Source organism: Anguilla anguilla, chromosome 2 (assembly GCF_013347855.1).
Source record: "Anguilla anguilla isolate fAngAng1 chromosome 2, fAngAng1.pri, whole genome shotgun sequence".
Taxonomy (NCBI): Eukaryota; Metazoa; Chordata; class Actinopteri; order Anguilliformes; family Anguillidae; genus Anguilla; species Anguilla anguilla.
The window spans coordinates 50330802-50349944 of NC_049202.1; the positions used below are offsets into that span (position 1 = coordinate 50330802).

The 19143-nt window shown below is 36.7% G+C and overlaps 1 protein-coding gene across 2 annotated transcripts in view; it reads right to left on the reverse strand.

Moving 5' to 3' along the window:
- Positions 1 to 19143, reverse strand: part of LOC118219527 (germ cell-specific gene 1-like protein) — a 24279-nt gene continuing 5136 nt past the window's right edge. For both annotated transcript variants that reach the window (XM_035402742.1, XM_035402741.1), the window contains exons 3-6: positions 18891 to 18938; positions 13685 to 13837; positions 4731 to 4842; positions 1 to 3407 (exon numbers count right to left, since the gene is read on the reverse strand). In XM_035402742.1, coding sequence (XP_035258633.1) covers positions 3107 to 3407; positions 4731 to 4842; positions 13685 to 13837; positions 18891 to 18938 — 614 coding nt within the window. In that variant the 3' untranslated portion in view covers positions 1 to 3106. The remainder of the gene's footprint in view (positions 3408 to 4730; positions 4843 to 13684; positions 13838 to 18890; positions 18939 to 19143) is intronic.

The following is a 19143-nucleotide window of genomic DNA, read 5'->3' on the forward strand; positions in this document are numbered from 1 at the left end:
CATTGTTTAATGCCTTTTTATTTACAGCATATTTAACAAGGATGTTCTGACTAAAAACCGAACATTTGTTTGCTTGATAATTATATTTAAGAACCAGATAATTAAGAACACAATAAACATTGCATGAATAAAAATGAGTCCTGCATAATATATTGTTTTGCATGCTAATTGTGCTAATTGTACAAAGGATGACATATATTTTCAACCAAATTAACAATTTTATGCCATATATTTTTAACAGAGGGGCTTAAAATATAAATGTTTATTTTTAAATATGTACTTATAATAAATGCATGTTTGTGGACATGTAATTTACATATCATAAGCATGAAATAAATGATACACAGTGTCTATCAACTGAATTCTTGCAAATTCTGTCATGGAAATATATTCCAAAAATGATATCAATTATTATACAGGCACAAGTGGAGACAACAAAGCCTTATCATATGATACTGTATGGTCACTGTCATCAATATTATACACTATTCAATGCCTTTTGGATTAAACAATTGTGTTAAACTTGTCAAAAAATGTCAGAAATGGGTTGAAACCAGTTGATTAAAAAAAAATATTTAAAAAAACATTTTAAATGCTCCTGATCAGTGACAGAGCTGACATGTCTTAAAAAATGATAAAAAATAAATAAATAAACGTGAATGCTTATAACATTCACCAGCTGTGCAAAACACTTATAAAACAACTCAAGCTTAGTAATGATGAACAAATTTCTTTCACAAGCTTTTCTGGTCAAGCTGGATTTCAGATTTATCACTCTTAAGGCTGCGTCTGTGAAGTAAATAACAAGATCTACAACCGCAACATCTTGCAATCATGTACACAATGCTTTATCATTTTTATCTTTTGAGGTACTGTAGTATAAATAAAAAAGTAAATAATAGTTTGGTGTTCCACACCACATAAAAATGTACAACAATGCCAAAATGGAAGCTTTTTTGTGATAATATTTCCCTGTATGAAATGACGTTGGCAGTTTATTTCATTTGTTAAATAGGAGTTGGTGTTAAAAGAGGAGGGTTTCAACCTTTCTTAATGCCTTATTTTTCTGTGCTTTCCCTATTTTCCTCCACAATTTGGAACACCCAGTTGTATCTATATCATTGCTTATTGTTGATTACTGATTCAGGAGGCCACAGACAAGCATACGCTCTATTACGAAGCATGTGAACTCACTTGCTTGGGCTTGTACAGACATAAGTCAAAGGAAGACACTTCATATACAGCCCAGGAAGATGAACTTGAAGGTGACTGCTTTAACAGAAGGAGTCACTAGTGTGCAAAAAGACACTATCATTGTAGTTGACTAAAACCCTCCCATCCATGGTGATGCTAGAGTGAAATGTGCACCTCCCTGGGGTTGCCAGTATTGTGAAAAACAGACCTACCTCTCAGAATGACCTACCTACACAAACTGTGAATGTGCCCACACGCTCTTTTTTATATTGCTGTAAATCATAGTTAACATGCCACACAAAAAATATATATAAAACAAGAGTATTCCTTTATACACACCACATGTTTTTATTCCTCAAATTTGTCTTTGACCAATTAATTGTCTACTATTATGCCAAATTTACAGTATTCAATGTAATGTTTGCTAATGAACATTTAGTTTAAACTTTGGTCTCACATTTTCTTCTCCGCGATTCACATAACATTTATTGCTCAGTAACCCTAGTTTTTGTACACACACACACACACGCGCGCGCGCGCGCACGCATATGCCAAGGCCCTTCGTTTTTGTTTTTTATTTTACAAAAAATCTGAGAATTTATCGGTGCTAATTTTGAATATAAAATAAATAAATGATTGAAAATCAGTTGAAAAAATTGCATAATGCAAATTTCTGGGTAGAAATTGAATCATAAAAATAACAGTGCAAAGATCAGGGCAAAAATTTGATTTTCCCAAGAAATTGTCAATGTCATGTCGAATACTGTCAATAACTCATTATTTAACAGGCATCCCATAAAATAACAAGATTTATACAGTTAAATCACAGGAATATTATACTGTTTTTCCCTTTAATTAAAGGATTTCACTGACAAGATTGCTACCATTTTTTACAGGACAGTATGCTCCTCAGTCACTCTTGCTACACCTATCACAATCTATTAAACCAATCGCATTTACAATACCACAACACTAGCACAATAGCTTGAATCTGCACTGCTCTATAGTGTTATGATTAGTGTTTACACTGGCAAATTGTCTCATATTCCCTTTTGAAATATTATAAGTGACCATATAAATTTGACCTTTGAGCACTTATTCATGGTTTATCAAGATAAGATATAACATAGCTAGTGTGAGAAATCAACCCAGTGAATTTCAATAGAATGGGAGATCAGTAGTTTTTGCTCCCTGGCATGGCATCTCAAAAGGGACACTAACACGGAATGCTTGTCAATATCGTCCAAATTACATAAAAATGTAGCTCCTTGATGCAATTTAACATAAAGATAACAATAGATATTTTACTAAGGCTTAACAGCAAGTGCAGTACTGATGTTTAGTATCTCCACAACAATGAATTTAAGCCCTTAAACATACAATATATAAATTTAAAAACTATATTTAAAAAGCACACAGTATTGAAAGTGTCAGAAGCAAGTTTCAAGCTGAGTGAAATGAATTGTAGAATGAAGGAATGTTTTTTTCCAAGTGTAGAATTTTAAAACTGTTGTATGGCAGTGATATTGTTCCTTGTCAGAAAAGTCCAGTCCTGGTTCTCTTGTATGTAAATACATTTGTTTAGTTCCATAACTTACAATGTATATGTTAACCATTTGGCCTCACAAAAAATATTATCTATATTCTGAAAATGTCCAAACAGCAAATTTTTTACCTATATTTGACACTGTTAACTGAACATGTATTTATAATATTTTGTATGCACCCCATATATGTTATTAATGTCCCATGAGCATAATTTTCTACCCCTAGCAAGACATATTTCTGAAAAGAAAACGCCTGGTGCCGCCAGTAATTCTTTCGATGATGCACCTCATAGAGTCACTTCTTGTGAAATTCCCCTTCGTGTCATAGCCATAGGTGGGTTCTGGACATGAGTATACCGGCCTTTTCAGCATTGCTCCTCTCCCAAAGACTCGGGGATCTCCCCCAGGTCTATAGAAGACGCAGGTCTGAGTGCTTTGCCCGCACCGCCTCCTTGGCTGGGGAACACCTCCACTGAGCTGGAGATGGACTGCACCGATCTGTCTCGGAAGTAGTTGAAGGTCTCCTGGTCGAGGAAAGTCTGTTCTTCACGGAGGCCTTGCTCAAACATTTTGCGCTTGTGCCTGAACTCAATGACAGTCTTTGTGTAAGAGTTAAGGGTAGTAACGGAGGCAGCCATGCAGCAAGTGAAAGAACCCCAGGCTAGACTGAGAGAGGAGAAAAGGGAGACAGAAAAGATCAGAAGAGCATGGGCCATTTACTAGATGCATCTTCCCAATGCACCACCTACCTGACTTACAACTACAGTAGATTTCAGTGAAACTTCATGGTCCTCATAAAACAGTCGGATGCGTCTTAAGACCATTTATTTATTAAAAAGCAATATACAGCTTAGTATTATATTTTAGCTAAGGGCACGCCTGCAAATGACATCTTCACCTCTACAAATCTCTGATAATGTCACAGGGTAATTGTCAACCGTTGTGGAGCGAATCAGAATATTTGGGCAGAAAGCTATTTCATTTAAAGGTATCTTCACATTTTTAAGGGGTACTGCAGCTGAAAACAAGAAATTGGCCAGGTGCTGGAGAGCAAATTAAGCAATTTGCCTGGGTGTGCTCGAGCAGGTGGCATAATTCAGCCAAAGTAAATATCACTTCCATCGCTGTCAGGACAAAATGCATTCCTTGAAGACTTTTTACCCATGTACCGAAGAAGCATAAATAAATGCATTTGCTGCAAATTGTGCAATATTCAGTCTAAGGAGGAATCTCTTTTCTGTCCAATTAAGCTATGAGAGATGAGTTTATGCCTGGGTAAAAAAAAAAAAATCAAACACGAACACAGGCAAGGTCAAGTGAAATGTATTTTTCGTTTACTTTTATTCAGCATTTTAACTGGGGAGAACATTCCTTTTGAATACACCAGGTATATTGTGTTACCTGTATTTCATAATTTTATTTCAACATTTATTGTAAATAGTAGAACCATTAAAATGAAAATAGCATTAGTTCATTGTGCACAGCTTTGGTTCTTCGAGTACCACACTCCTTCTCCTCCATCACTAACATTACTCCAAACATTGACAAAAAAAGGCACAATCTTTGTAGTGCCTCCACCTTGTTTCTGTGGAAATAGTGCAGACTACAACACATGAGGAATAAGTGAAAACCATTTAACATCATTATTCTTCTTACTTGTCTTTCTCTTTTGTATGTTGTCAAATTTTACATCAAAATTGAACCTCCAAGTATATTCCTAGGGAGAGACTTCATTTTTACCGGAGTAACTGAAGTAACCAAATCCGCAACAGTAGCTGCCATACACATGAAAATACAATGAAACCCCTCCCTGCTTTAGCCATTAAAATGTCACTCATCCCACCCCCTTTATCCACACCCCTAACCTACCACTGAACTTCATTTCCTTTGGTATAACAGTTTGCATTTGTATGTCTGTTGAATCATCACACATTTTAAAAAGCTGAGACAAACCATACAGCTAAGACTTGTTTGCATATGTATACTGACCAGAAAGACCAGCCATAATCCCAGGAGTGAGGTCTCCAGTCCTCTGGGCCCAGGCTGACAGTGACCTGAAAGACCTGGGTGTACATCATGTGTGCCACCATTCCCAGGAGTCCTGTGGAAACACACACACACACACACACGCACACACACACGCAAACACAGCTGTACTTTAAAACCTTCATATGACTAATGAGTTGTGATTATGAAAGGAGAGCTGTGAACTGCACCACAAACCCAACCGGAGGAGGACAGGCGAGATAAACTCAACTCAGTCTGTTGGAAGAGATTCACTGAAGTCCCAGGGGGTTCACATGACCCCTCTGAACCCCTAAAAACCTGCCACTGATCTGTATCGTTCTTTTTTTAAAGTTTTCACACAGATTCTGTGAAACAGCTTTTAATAGAATTCTTTCTTTCAGTCTTGATCTTGTATCATTTATGCAAAACTAAAAAATGTATACTGTAGTTGGAAATATTATAGTTCACATGCATTTCCTTGTGATTTTCTAGCAAATTTATCAGCCTTTTTATAAAATTCCATAAGTACAGAATTGCTGACAAATACAAAAACACAAACTCACCATTGCCTTCTGTATGAAAGAGCTTGATTAGCCTCAGTCATCACAGTTCTATTTAGTGGTATTTCTTAATCTACAAAGCTCATCATGCTGATTAAATAAAATAAGATGAGTGATAATTTACCAAACTTCTGAAAACTTGTCGTGCAAATGCAATACAATCATACGTACATCATACATAAATACAGTCATACTTTTAAAGAAATCACGTGTGTTATTTCATATTCAGGGAGCAGAGTCTATTCCCTATTCTTCTGTAATTCAGTGCTTGAATGTAATTTTGTCAGCATGTTACTGCATCTCATAATTCATCTAAATAGTGTTTAATGGCAGATATGATTTAAATACATTTCTAGCATATCTATTTAATTATTTTAGGTGTATTTTAAATGTAATTTTCTTCTCACCAAATTATATTCTCAAGTGAACTTTGAATTGCCTGAGTTCCTGTTACATGACATTTATAGAACAAATACTTATTTACCTAGTCCAGAAAACACAATATTAATTGAAACTCTTAAGTACGTAAACATGGTAAATTATACTTGCAGGTAGGTTTTTCAAAACTGTGAAAGTACAGCTTGCTCAGCAACCCCATTGTGGCACTGTGCTAACTCTCACACAAGACTATGTTGTCAAGACATTCCTCTTGAACATCACATGAACCTTGGGGACAAGAGACTGCAGGAACTCAATTTTCTGCACATGAGTAAGTACATTACAACAATGATTGTGATTATGATTATGTACATATGGTTTAAATGTTCCTTGATGGTAGGTGCTGCAGTAAAAGATCATCATACTGAACAATTAAAAACAATTGAATCCCCGCAAGAATAATTATACTGCACAGGCAAGTACAATTCATTTAATTTCAATATATAATTGATTGAGTTTTGACTAAAATTGATGGATGATGATTTTCATTACACTGATTCACTAAAGTATTGTTATTCTTCATTGACTTTTGTTGATTTAAAGGGAAGATATGGGTAAGGCAAGGTCAATTTTATTATTTTTACATTTTAAATTAGATTTACATTACATGTAGCATTTAAAAAGAATAATAAGTTTGATGGGTGCAAATGATATGCATAATTAATGCTCATGCTGGGCCTCCTTGAGTCATCAGACTAACATTAACACAGAAGTCTTCTCTGCAATAGGGCATTTTTTAGCATTGCACTCCCACTAGGCTAATTCCTATTAAATACATACAGTCTGTACACTTACAAAAACCCTTAGCATAGTAACAAAACCATCTGACTTTACAGGGTAATGCTCTCTCATAAAACCACCACCTGGTGTAGTTTCGTAATCTGTGGCAATGGGCCAGACAGGACAGAAATAAACTGGTAGAGCCCATTGTGAAACATGAGAGAAGAAATAAATGCCTGAATGATTCAATGAATATGAAGAGTAATTTGAGGGCTCTAGCCTGTAGCTCATTATAACCTTGATGTTTGCAATCACATCCTTAATAATTTCAGTTCTCCTGCCAAGTAGATTACGCAGAGTGAATAACAGAGAGAACTTATGAATAATAAATGATTTTACTATAAACATGTCAACTTCGAAATTACTATTAACAATGCTAAACAAACTCTTGGAATTGTATTTAGATGAAATATTAAGGATTAACTATGGTACACTACAATTAATATGCAATTCATTTAATACAGAAACATGAATTATAACTCCTAAGAGGGAATATTGTGAGATATTACAAACATACAAAAACTGAACAAACGGAAGGCATTGAGTGATGTTTGGGAGTAAGAAAACTCAGAAATTAGGGAAAATTTTGGGAAAGGCAGCCGCAATGAGGTGAACACTAATAACAAACACAGTTCACAGTTCCTCTGTTTATAAGGCTGAGATTCAGCCCTTCTGCAGTCCCTTCTCCAGATATGTCTGAGGATGGTTCCATCTGTGTGACAGATCTACAGACCCAGAATCAGTTCTGTTTAGGTTAAAAAATAAACTACATTTTTAGTGACAGCAAGTGATGACAATGCTGAAAAAACTGGGAAATTCAAATGAGAGCGCTACAATGTAACAAGAGTGCTTTCAAATGCATACTTTTGTGTGTATGTGTTGCCAAAATAAAATTAACTTATAATTGCACATGTAGAGCCATTTGTGACCTGGAATGAATTGCTTGTGTGGACTGTTGACTTGTATTGGCCTGTGCTTAGGCTGGACATGAAGAGTTTTCTTCAGAAATCTTCAGGAAGTGCTGAGCAAATAATGTGCAATAATTTACATTCCACTAGTGTGCACATATAATTAGCTTGTAGTAACTTATTACTGATTATTTAAATGCTTGATTGGTAGCCACGGCACCATACATGTTGTAGCTAACAAAAATGAAAATGGAGAATGAAAAAAATTACTGATCAGAAGCCTATTTTTCACTTTAAATTCAATATAGTTTGAACCCCAAAACATGTCTCACTGAGCCTCTATTCTCATTTTCTCCAATTACAGTTCATCTATGGGGGTGGAAGTAACAACAATTAATAAATACAAATAAATAGTTAATTGTAATCAATTAAAATGTAATCAAATTAAATATTGAATAAAGTAAAATGTCGAATTAAATGTTGCTTTGCATAAAATGCAATTAAATCATTATTAATCAATCAATCAATCAATTATTAATCATCAATCAATCAATTAAGTAATCCAATATTGAAGTGTTAATGCTATCAAATAATCCCTTGGTGATAAAATTATTTACAAATCATTTTATTGTCATATCTGGTCGTCCAGACATTTATTTATTCACTTGCAGTGTAATCAGTTGGATGCACTGCAGTTTCAATTGCCACTGCTTTTGTCAGTTCACTGCCACTTTCACTATCTCATTTATCCATTTGATGCAGCTTTCAACATCACTTTTATCAATTCAATGGCAGTTTCAGAGTTTCATCAAGTGTCAATCAGATTATTTCACCCACCGATATCGACAATCGACAGTTCTTGTTCGGACTATCCAGTGTTTTTTCCCCCCAAAAGTCGCTTGAATAAATCTGAAGCCATGGTGGGTGGTTTTTTGCTCTTGTTTTTAAAAAATCTGAGTGCTTGTTTGGAAATGTAACCAGGCTTTCTCCTGGCTCAGGTGGTGACTTTGTGTGACAGCGACTGCGGTCGGTCTGTCTTTACTGCCTTTACTGCCACCGTCAACTCAACGCATTAGCTACATTTAGAATGTCTTCAAGAGACCACCACAATGCATTGAGATGTAGGCAATAAAAAAAATGAAAGGTGTGGTATTTGTGGCTTTTGGAATTGTAGTACGTCTTGAAATGTGTTTCATTTTTGTCACTAAAAACGTATTATATTAATTAACTTTTTAACTTAATGGTTTCACAGAAATGCCAGCTTACTGTATTTTGATAATTTTTATACATTCACTCAAAGAATGCTTGCACTATCCTCTTTGTGACTGGTGTTACATGTACCCTACAAGTAACACTAGATTGTTCTGAGAATTTTATTTCTTAGTACTATCTGCACAGATGGGCAAAAATAGTGTAGCTTAATACAGTAGATCCACATAATTGCATAACGGATTATCGCATGATTTGGGTATTTGCACTGAATACCTAAATATGCTACATGGCTAAATGGCAGACACATTGAAATCACACACCAAACATCTTTTTTCCATAATGGACACTTAGATACCATGCACACAAACAGGTGGGTGCTGTATAGTCCATACGCAGGAGCTGTCGTGCGTCGAGTGCATAGATGTAGGCTACATTGGTCGATGGGATAATTTCATTGAGACTTGGCGAAACTCAAAAACTGCCATTGGATTGATAAAAGGGGTGTCAAAAGTTGCATTGTGGTAGTGAAAGCAGCAATGAACTGATAAATGTGGTGGTGATTGGAACTGCAGTGCATGTAATTCATTAAACTGCTAGTGATTAAATGAATATCAAGGCGATCAAATGCAATGATAAAATGATGTGCAAATCCTTTTAACTTGATAGCATCTTAACACTTGAATATTTAATTGTATTTTATCTGATGCAATATTGAATTAGATTAAACATTTTAATTACAATATAATCGATTCAGCATTTATTTACTTCCACCCCTCATATTCATCTTACAGTACATATCACCTCTAACAACTACCCCAGTTACTGGCATACATGATTGGCTTACTTCTGACTAGATACAATACACATTTATCATAATTACAGGCATTATGAATAATGTGGGGGTTATTAAAATTTTGCACTTCATATTTGTTATTGCATTACACTGTACAAGGATAATACATTCACAAATGAGAACATCAATCAGATATCATACATTTTGTTTTACTTATCATAATTGATGTGAATCTACAGTACTATATGCACAGAAGTATCAATCATAATATCTACCTGCAAAGATCACAGGCAACTCAGAATACTGTATATTAACTGACAACCACTCAATTATAATTAGTCTGCTCAGCACTGAGGCAGACAAATTAATTTACCCTCTGAAAAAATATATTCATTTAAAGGTACCATTTAAACCTATTTTTCTTCAAACAGTCTACCTTTATCAGTGTAATAAATTGACTGTTGTAGACAGGTCTATAACTGGACATACTCAACTGAAATGCAGGCGTACTGTTGCAGGCTAGTATTTTGTGTATAGCCAGTCTGCTTCACTAAAATAAAACTGCATTAAACCTGACTGGAAGGGCTTGCAAATCACATTTTTATGATGGAAATTAAGGGCTAAGCAAAAGTGACTCAGTACCACTTAACACCAACTGTATTTCACCTTTTTAAATCTAGGTATTAAAAATTCAATACCTATGCCACCTTAAGAAAATGTTTCACTAAAACATGCAGCAATCCTGAATGCAGTGTTCTGGTTGACATTCTGTCCCTTTGTTTATACCTGAGTTAATGGAGCATATGTGAGTTACGAGCTTCATGCCAAATTAATCCCATATTCATTTTTTTCCATGTATTTACCAAGGTAACTCCTCATTTTAAAAAAAATAGCCCACAAAATAGACCCTCTGCCTTTTGACTCACAGCCCTGAGACACATTCATCTGTGGAAGGCTCCTGTGCTGCTCAGTGTCATTGGACAGTCACTGGGGAAATGAAGCTGAGAAGTTTTTTTTTTTTCTCAACACAAATTGAGATAACCTGATTTAGCTCTATATCACTACTTTATATTGCCATGTTGTAATGAGCTTATTTCTGTTTTAGAACATAACTGCTTAAAATAAAAAATAAAAACATATTAACACATTTTTAAATGACCTCTTTTAAAGAAAAAAGTTATCAAACACCCATATCCCCTGTGTGAAAACCTAGCTTCTCCCTTAAAGGTAGCTGGTTCTAACACCATTAGCAGCAATAACTGCAACCAAACATTTCCTATAATTTGATATCAGTTTTTCACAATGCTGTGGAGGAATTTAAGCTCACTTTTCTTGGTAGAACTGCTTTAATTCAGAAAAATTGGTAGGTTTTAGAGCATGAACTGCTTGTTGCAGGTCTTGCCGCAGCGACTCTATTGGGTTCAAATCAGGACTTTAACAAAGCCACTCCAAAACATTTTACTTTCTTTTCAGGCAATCAGATGTGGACTTGCCTTTGTGTTTTGGATCATTGTCTTTCTGTATAACCCAATTGTGCTCCAGCCCATGAACAGATGACTGGATGTTCTCCATAAGAATTTTCTTGTTTGGAGCAGAATTCATGGTTCCTTCAATAATGGCAAATCGTTCTGGTCCCAAGGACGCAAAACATCCCCAAAACATCACACTAACACCAGCATGTTTGACTGTTGGTACAGGAATATGTTATTGCTATGAAATGCTGTATTTGCTTTACGCCAGATATAGTGGGGCTTGTGTCATTCAAAAAGTTCCACTTTTGACTCATCTGTCCATAGAACATTATCCCAAAAGGCTTGGGGATCATCCCGATACTTTTCTGCAAATGTGAGAAAAGCATTGATGTTTCTCTTGGTTAACTGTGGTTTCCATGAATCACATTTATGCCCAGTCACTTTTTTTTATTGTGGAGTCATGAAGAATGACCTTAGCTGAGGCTAGAGATGCCTGTAGTTCTTTGGATGTTCTTCTGGAAACTTTTGTGAATTCCTGGATGAATTGTTGCTGCGCCCTTAGAGGCATTTTGGCAGGCTACTCCTGGGAAGATCACCACTGTTTCAAGCGTTCTCCATTTGGAGATAATGGCTCTCACTGTCATTTGGTGGAGTCCCAGAGCATTAGAAATGATTTGGTAACCCTTCCCAGATGGATATATTTCAACTTTTTTTTTTTTTAAATTTCCTCTGGAATTTCCTTTGATCCCAGGACTGGCTACAATCAAGCCTGACTGATTTCAATCAGCTGAATCTAATTAGCAAAAAAGGGGGCAATTACTTTTTCACATGGGTGTTTGGTAACTATTTTCATTAAATAAATAAATAAAATAATTTTTAAAATGTGTTTTGCGTTTACTCAGTCCCTCTGTCTAATATTACAAACCATTCAGTGCGACAATAGTAATAGAGAAAGGAGGCAATCCTTTTTCATGGCACTGTATAAGAAAGATGATGTGCACTAAGTAAAAGATACTGTACAATAACTACAAGTTCCCAAGTAATTTCATTTGCTCACACTGATACTGTGCATGTATGCATTACAAAGCTAAACATACAATTTGTAGCACAGTAAACACGGTACATCCCCTGACATTTCAAAAGCAAATGACCACACTGAGGCAAACATTGTGCCAAACAGCAAATCAGCCTAGAGTAATCACTTATGAATTGTTTATTTATACCAGTTAAAGACTGTTGCACAAATTTGTATAAGTCAATCCTCTGCTGCCCCATTCTCTCCATTTTTTAATAACCATAACAACTGCATAAATGTTCAAAATTGAACATATTGCATATCTGAAATGCATACATCTAAATGATGGGATTAGCATAAATAATGTCAGTGGAGTAACTGGGCACAAGACTTGTTCTACAATTAAATGACAGCATGTTTAAATAACAAATGGTTCGTAGCCATTTCTAAATACAGCATAATCACTATAATCCATGACATCACAAATAGTAACTGTTACTAATTTCTGTCTGGTTTCTGAAGGCACCAGATTAACTTCTCAATAAGAATTTTCTGTTTCCGTCGGTTTCGTGTCCTCAAATAGCACTTTCTCCAGCTAAATTTGTTTAGAGAATTTTGTTTAGAATAAAAAAGAAAGGAAGGAGAGCACATCTTATAAAATATGAAGGATGGGCTCAAAGACAATCTTTGATGCACTTTTTATAAGATGGTTTTGAAAACATGCCTCCTTGAGCTTCATCTAAAATGAGAGCTGCTGGTGGGATGTCAAGGAACTGCTTGCACTGGAATTAAAGAGCATTAAAGGCAAAAAGAACAGTGCTGTGGCATAGTAGACAAATCAAATAATCACAGCTGAAAACTAGCTGCAGTTCTAGCTGACAGCTCGGCTTTAGTGATGTTAGTCTACAGCTATAGCTGAAAGAAGCTCCTGCTGCAACATAAGATTGGATAACAAAAATAAGTGTTTCTTTTCAGTCCACCACTGTATTTTACATACTGAAACAATACAGCTAATATTGTACTATTACATTATGACAGCAATGGGGAAATGTCAATTTATAATTGATCTTTAATATAGACCTCAGATGATATTAATAAACATTTTTATTACTAACAAAAAAAATTTGTTTTTGTTATTCACTTAATATTTAAGTTTTGTTACACATTAAGCCCAGGATTTATACATCCCTAATTGTAGTTTTCAGTGTAATTATAATGAGACAGCAACATGTTAGGAATGTGTAGAAATAAAGTTAAGTCTGTTCTTATTGCTGGTCTCTCCGGAATTTATTTTATCTAGCACTTTGGATATAACTGACAATACACAATTTGACAATAACTCATTGATGGAAATATTTGGTTTTAAATACCCATTTAATGTTAGACTGCCAAGCATCTCACAATGCCCAGTAAAGTGCACATATTCAAAGAAAACCCGCTGTAGTGGCATTTCTAAAACACTGCACACGTGTTAACACCAGGTAAAAATGTTGCTAAACTCTGCATGGTGTACATCAATAACAAATAACACTATAGCTCATTAACACTGATATGTTGCTGTCCATGAATAAATAGCTCATATTTGCCTTTATTTGAAAATATCAGCTAAGGTCTGAGTGCTAGGTTTCGGGCAATAATCACAAAATACAATCCCATGGCAAATAATACACTGAGAATCTTGTGTTATCCACATATTTATAACAGAATTCACCAAAAAAAAAAAAAAAATAGATCTGTATGGAATATGCAGGGACATACCTGAGAGAACAGTGAAAACAGCAGCAAAGGCATTCAGCTTGAGTCCATCGATCACATTGCTGGAGTGAAAGAGTTCTAGGCACATGAGACTGAAGCCAACGACCAGTAGCATGATGTATAGCACTTCAGAAACCACTGACAGCCAAAGGACACCTGCAGCACGAGACAGGCACATCAGTTAGCATCAGCTTTCAAGAGTCATATTTCAGTCCTTTCAGAGCCATTAGTGTGGTCATGGAGGGAGGCGTAAATGCAATAATTCTCCTAGCCAACCGAGTCCCATGATTAGTCCAAAGACATTGCACTGTGTGCATGCTGACTTGGAAGGACAAGCGTGTCACGTTTTCTGCAGGAGAGCAGGGTTTAATAGTGAAACAGCATGGCAGTGCTCGCTCTGGGGGAGGGAATCAGGGCAATCCAGGGCCATGCCAGCTGGTTAAGCAGACATATGCACTTGGGTTGCATGACCTATTCTATTCAAGGGTGTAAAAGTGTGCTTCTTTTCGCAGTAGGTGTCTGAGACAAGGATCGTCCCATGCTGAGAGCCAAGGAGACAGCGAGGGAAATTTATTTATTTATTTATTTGTTTGTTTATTTATTTAAATAAAGCCCTGCTGAAAAACTTTCATTTCTGGTTTATTTTTATTGTGCTATTGTAGTTCATTATTTTAACCAGGATCTTGTGAGGATGAATTGTCTTATGTTCTCAACAGTAATAAATACACTGGTGAAAAACATGATTAATCTCTTCTCCTGCTATTCTGGCCCTCCCTGCAGTGAGTCACAGCTGGTGACAAACAATTTACACTTTGAACACGTTGTTCTCTTTGGTGCACCCTCCAGAAATTAAAGCTTGAAAAAAAGTCTTGTTTCAAGGAAACTTTTCTATGATGTAAAACACAGTGGTTTTGTTCATCTGTTTGACAAAAACATGATTCTCTTTTTTCCTAGCTGACATTCATCATTTTCCCACTCAATTCTAATAAATTGCATTAACTGAGAAAACAGTAAGATGAGAAAGGTGCCAAAAAAAGAACAGAACACAGATTACTATTTCAATGGTCCATTTTAATTCTCATAATAAAAATAATTTAAAAAAATTATAATTACAAGTATACATTATGTCAGAAATATGCACAAAATAAAATTATGCAATTGTACCTCAGTGTAGTTTTCACAATGTTTTAAGGACTCTCATCTGATTGGATGCGTCACGGTGAAGAGACGACCAGAGGGTGCCCTCTACCCTTGACAAGCGTTTCGGTCCCGTTGTGTATTCCCTGATAACCTATTGTATTAGTGACTCTTGGTTGCTGCAGGTGTTTGTCTCGGTGGCTTTATTCACCTGGTACCTTAGTATTTAAACCTCCCGTGTTTCATGTCTCGTCGCTTGGTCTTTGTGTTTGTCTTGCCGTGTCTTCTCGCGTTGCTTCTCCTGTGAATTTTACCGTTATGTCTAGTCTCTAGTAACATCTCATGTTATTCCCTGGTTGTTATTTTATTTTTGCTGAGTTCCTCAGTGACGATCTGTGGATTTTATTACTGGTCTCCTGTGTTTTGCTCTGTGCTTGTTTCTGACCTGGCATTTCCTATGATGGGATGAGAAATTCCAAAATCTGTCTATTTTGTCTTAAAATAAAATCAAAAAACTTTTAAGACCAGAAATATCTGAAAATGCAGCTGCACCTTGGGCCCTTCTCGATGATTAACAGCTCAGAAGGCTCATAAAATAAAGAAATATGTTCAAATAATACATCAGCCATTCATAAATACTATACTGCTGACACAATCGTGGGATGGCAGCAGCTGCTACGGATGTTCCATGCGTGTCATTAATTGACAAAATCATTGATATGTCACTGGATAGTTCACTGAGTGAACATGTGATTTGTGTCTGACAATGTTGCACCTGTAGTAAACGATCCTACAAAGGGTTCTTCCGTAAAACAACACATCACATATTCTCTTCCAGCAGCCAAAGCAGTCCAACAACCTTCAGCACCACAGCCCACTTCATTGGTGACGCACGGAAAAATTCCAGCATCACTGTATTCATTCATGTATAGCACATCTCAGCTTTCATTTTAATCCCAGTATTAAGCCTTTCAGCAGAGTTCAAAAGCTTTCCACCGATGGGAGAATAAACAGATTTTTTTGCTCTTCCTGACCATCTCAAGCATTGAAGGCGTGGCTTGTTTCATCAACTGCTTCTCATGAAACAAACTTGCTTCTGTCAAAAGGAATGAAAACTAGGTTTTGTGGGCCATACGCAATCACAAAACGGTTTCTTATCTGTAAGGGCAAGTCAAATGTAAAATACATTTGGGACTTCTCCCTTGGTGTAAAAGCTGGGAGATCCAGGTTTTCCTTAAGAAAAGAGCAACTAATAAGCCATACCAACAACATCTTTGACACGTTCCATCTTACCAGTCAAATTCCTCACTCCCAGAGTTGGCTGCTGGCATAAACAGTCTATGCAGACGTTTAGGGCCACAAAATTACATTACATTTATTTGGCACAACCATCCGTGGGTCACAGTATTCAACTTTTGTAAGACATTTTAAGTCTACAGTATTGATCTTTATGCCTGCGGTTATCAGTTCCCCGGCCCACTTCCACTTCCACACTCAGGCTATAACCAAACAAAATCTCTGATAACTACAAGGTAGTCACTCAAATTCTTAAGTAATAGAGGTGTTTCAGACATAACAGAGGAGGTTTTACTTTCTTTGTATATACCTATTTCTTTACCAGTGGTAATTACACAATTATGTACTATTCTTACCTCGTATTTACATGGTACTTAGGGGACTGTAAAAGGAAGGGTTACCAAATTTTTTATATTAAAGATTTAGATTTATGTACTGAGTGCAAGTAAATGTACCTTAACCAAAACTACCAAGTTATTCAAACATACAAAGCACTGTCTATAAGTCATTAATTCTAACTTGCAAAATCTAGGCCTGCCATTAAAGTATTGATATCAGACTTAGGCCAAGTTAAAATATACAATATTGGCTATCTTAGCTCAGACAAATTAAACAAGCTGTATTCCAAAGAAATGCTACCTAATGTTTCCTAAATTATTTTAAGAGACTTGGCCCTGTGTTTATTCATCACACTACCTGGTCTTTCAAACTTTGTGTCACATCAAACCACAGGTGGCCTAATATGTTTGACCTGTACTATACATATAATGTAATATAATGTATTATGTAACATAAATTACATTTCCCCTTATTGTTTACATGGCAGACCACTGTGATTTAATTACAGCCACATCAACATGACCAGAACAAATATATGTTACTGCATCATGTCTTCTCCCTTTGGGGAAATCTGTTGTCAAAAAATCATCGGAAAATGAAATGAACAATTCTGAAGTCCCAAAAGCTGCAAGCGCTACAGCCTTAAACTTTTGTTACTTGATTGTATTCAAACTTGGAATCACCCATCTTTATCCATGTATGATAGTAATGGCCAGATGTGTTTGTGCTTTAATTATTATTATTTATTTTTCATATTATAAAAGGATACCGCCACTGGGCAACAATTCATGGGGCATTTAATTGGTTCGCAAAAATGAGATGAGTCACTACTGCAAGTCTGAAAATGCACAACAGATGCACCATAGCAGCTGTTTGAGAATATTTAAACAGGGGAAGAATGATGCAGCCATTCTTAATTTAGTTCTTATAGCTCAGTGGCTGGTTCACCTTAGACTGTAATAAGTATATACAAAGGTCTTGCTAGACTGCTGATGGTACTGTACAAGTATCATCAGACGCCACTCAATCTTTTATACATGCAGCTACTTTTCCAGCAGCTGAATTTCTGTATTCATGTAGGTCTGCTCAGGATGTTTATAGCTAGAGCAGACCCCAGGAATAGAAGGCAGAGGAATTCTACCATCTCTCAAGTCTCAACAAGCTTACATGTTTCTCTGTGTTCCTCTGCAAGGCTAAGTCAATATGGACATTAAAGTTTATGGCAGGAGCTATCCTGGAGTCCATGTTAGCACACACACACTCATGCTCAGATGAAGCCGCAGTGCCTTTGATGAGCATTTGTCCAGCAATGACAGCATTAATGCAAGGTCACCTTCTGTAATAATGGCACTGGTTGCCTTCATCTTGTTGCTAACTGTACATTCAGTCATTTTATAGTGTACCTTCTAAAGGTTGCCATTGCTCTTGTTCTAAATTTCTATCTGCCCATGGTTCTCCAGCCATATTCTTTATAGGCACAGACAGCCAACATCAGGCTGAAATAGCAACTAATTCCCAGTGAGGGGCCTTACTGAAGAGCTGCCCTTCACACCCTTCAGAGATTCCCCCTGAGCACCTGGCCAGTGTGTGTGTTTTCCATCTGCATTGCATCAGGTGAGTTTCTTTATCTGTCTCACATCACCCCCAGGGGGCTGGCCCTGAGACTGGCTGTCCCGTTGGGGCTCCTGCTCCCAGTCATACGGTGCAGCAATGCTGAAAATGTTACATTTGTTATTTCTGTAAGCAGGGCTGCTGGGTGCAATTTCCAGTCCTGGGACAAAATCATATCATTATATTATTGCTGGGCCCGGGACAATAATATTTCACAGACCATTGGCCCATTTCCCTGCCCCCCCCCCCGACCCTGTCATCCAGTACCTGGGACAACATATCCGCTTGTCCCACAAAACAGCGGCCCTGCCTCTACGTGTTTTACAGGGCCCCCACAATACGATATATTGCCCCCCAGACATGGCTGTATAACACCACATGACATCAGCAAGGAAACCTTGGTTCCTGAGAGAGGGATCTGAGCTAAGGTATCTTGTCCTTGTGGAATTTTTTTTTTTGATGGAGTACAACTACAAGTTACGGACTGACCACATCTCAGTGCCACATACAGTCATACATTGATTAGACTGGCAGACTGATGACTGATTGTGAGGCTCGAAGCTTATAATTAATCCTTTTTTTACGAAACGTAAATTAGTAGAAAACTAATTAGGCAGCAAGCGCCTGAAATCAAGCAGGTACAATTATCCTTGAGTGTACACAACACAGCTGTCTCCGGCAGCAAGCAAGCCTTCTGGTCCAGGTGAGCAGTTAATATACGGCTGGTCTGCTCGCTGACAGAGATAACAAATCTGCTCTTTGCCCAACGCCCAGCATTCATAGTCAGACAAGCCTGATAGCTGACTTAATGGTAATCATTACTCACCCCTCTCTGATGCTGGGGCCAGATCAATAAAGCTCCTGCATTTCTCACCTGCAAAGACACAAAGATACCACAATATATAGATATTTGCACATAGTTTAGCTGGCATAAGGACAAACACACACGTGCCACTGAGGGCATCTGGTTAGGATCCAGTATAGGGATTAAACTTTGAGAGGCTTGATAGTGAGCACCAGGCTGTACTGGTCATAGATTAAAAATAAAAACCGAAGTGCAGTAATGGTGCAGTATATAC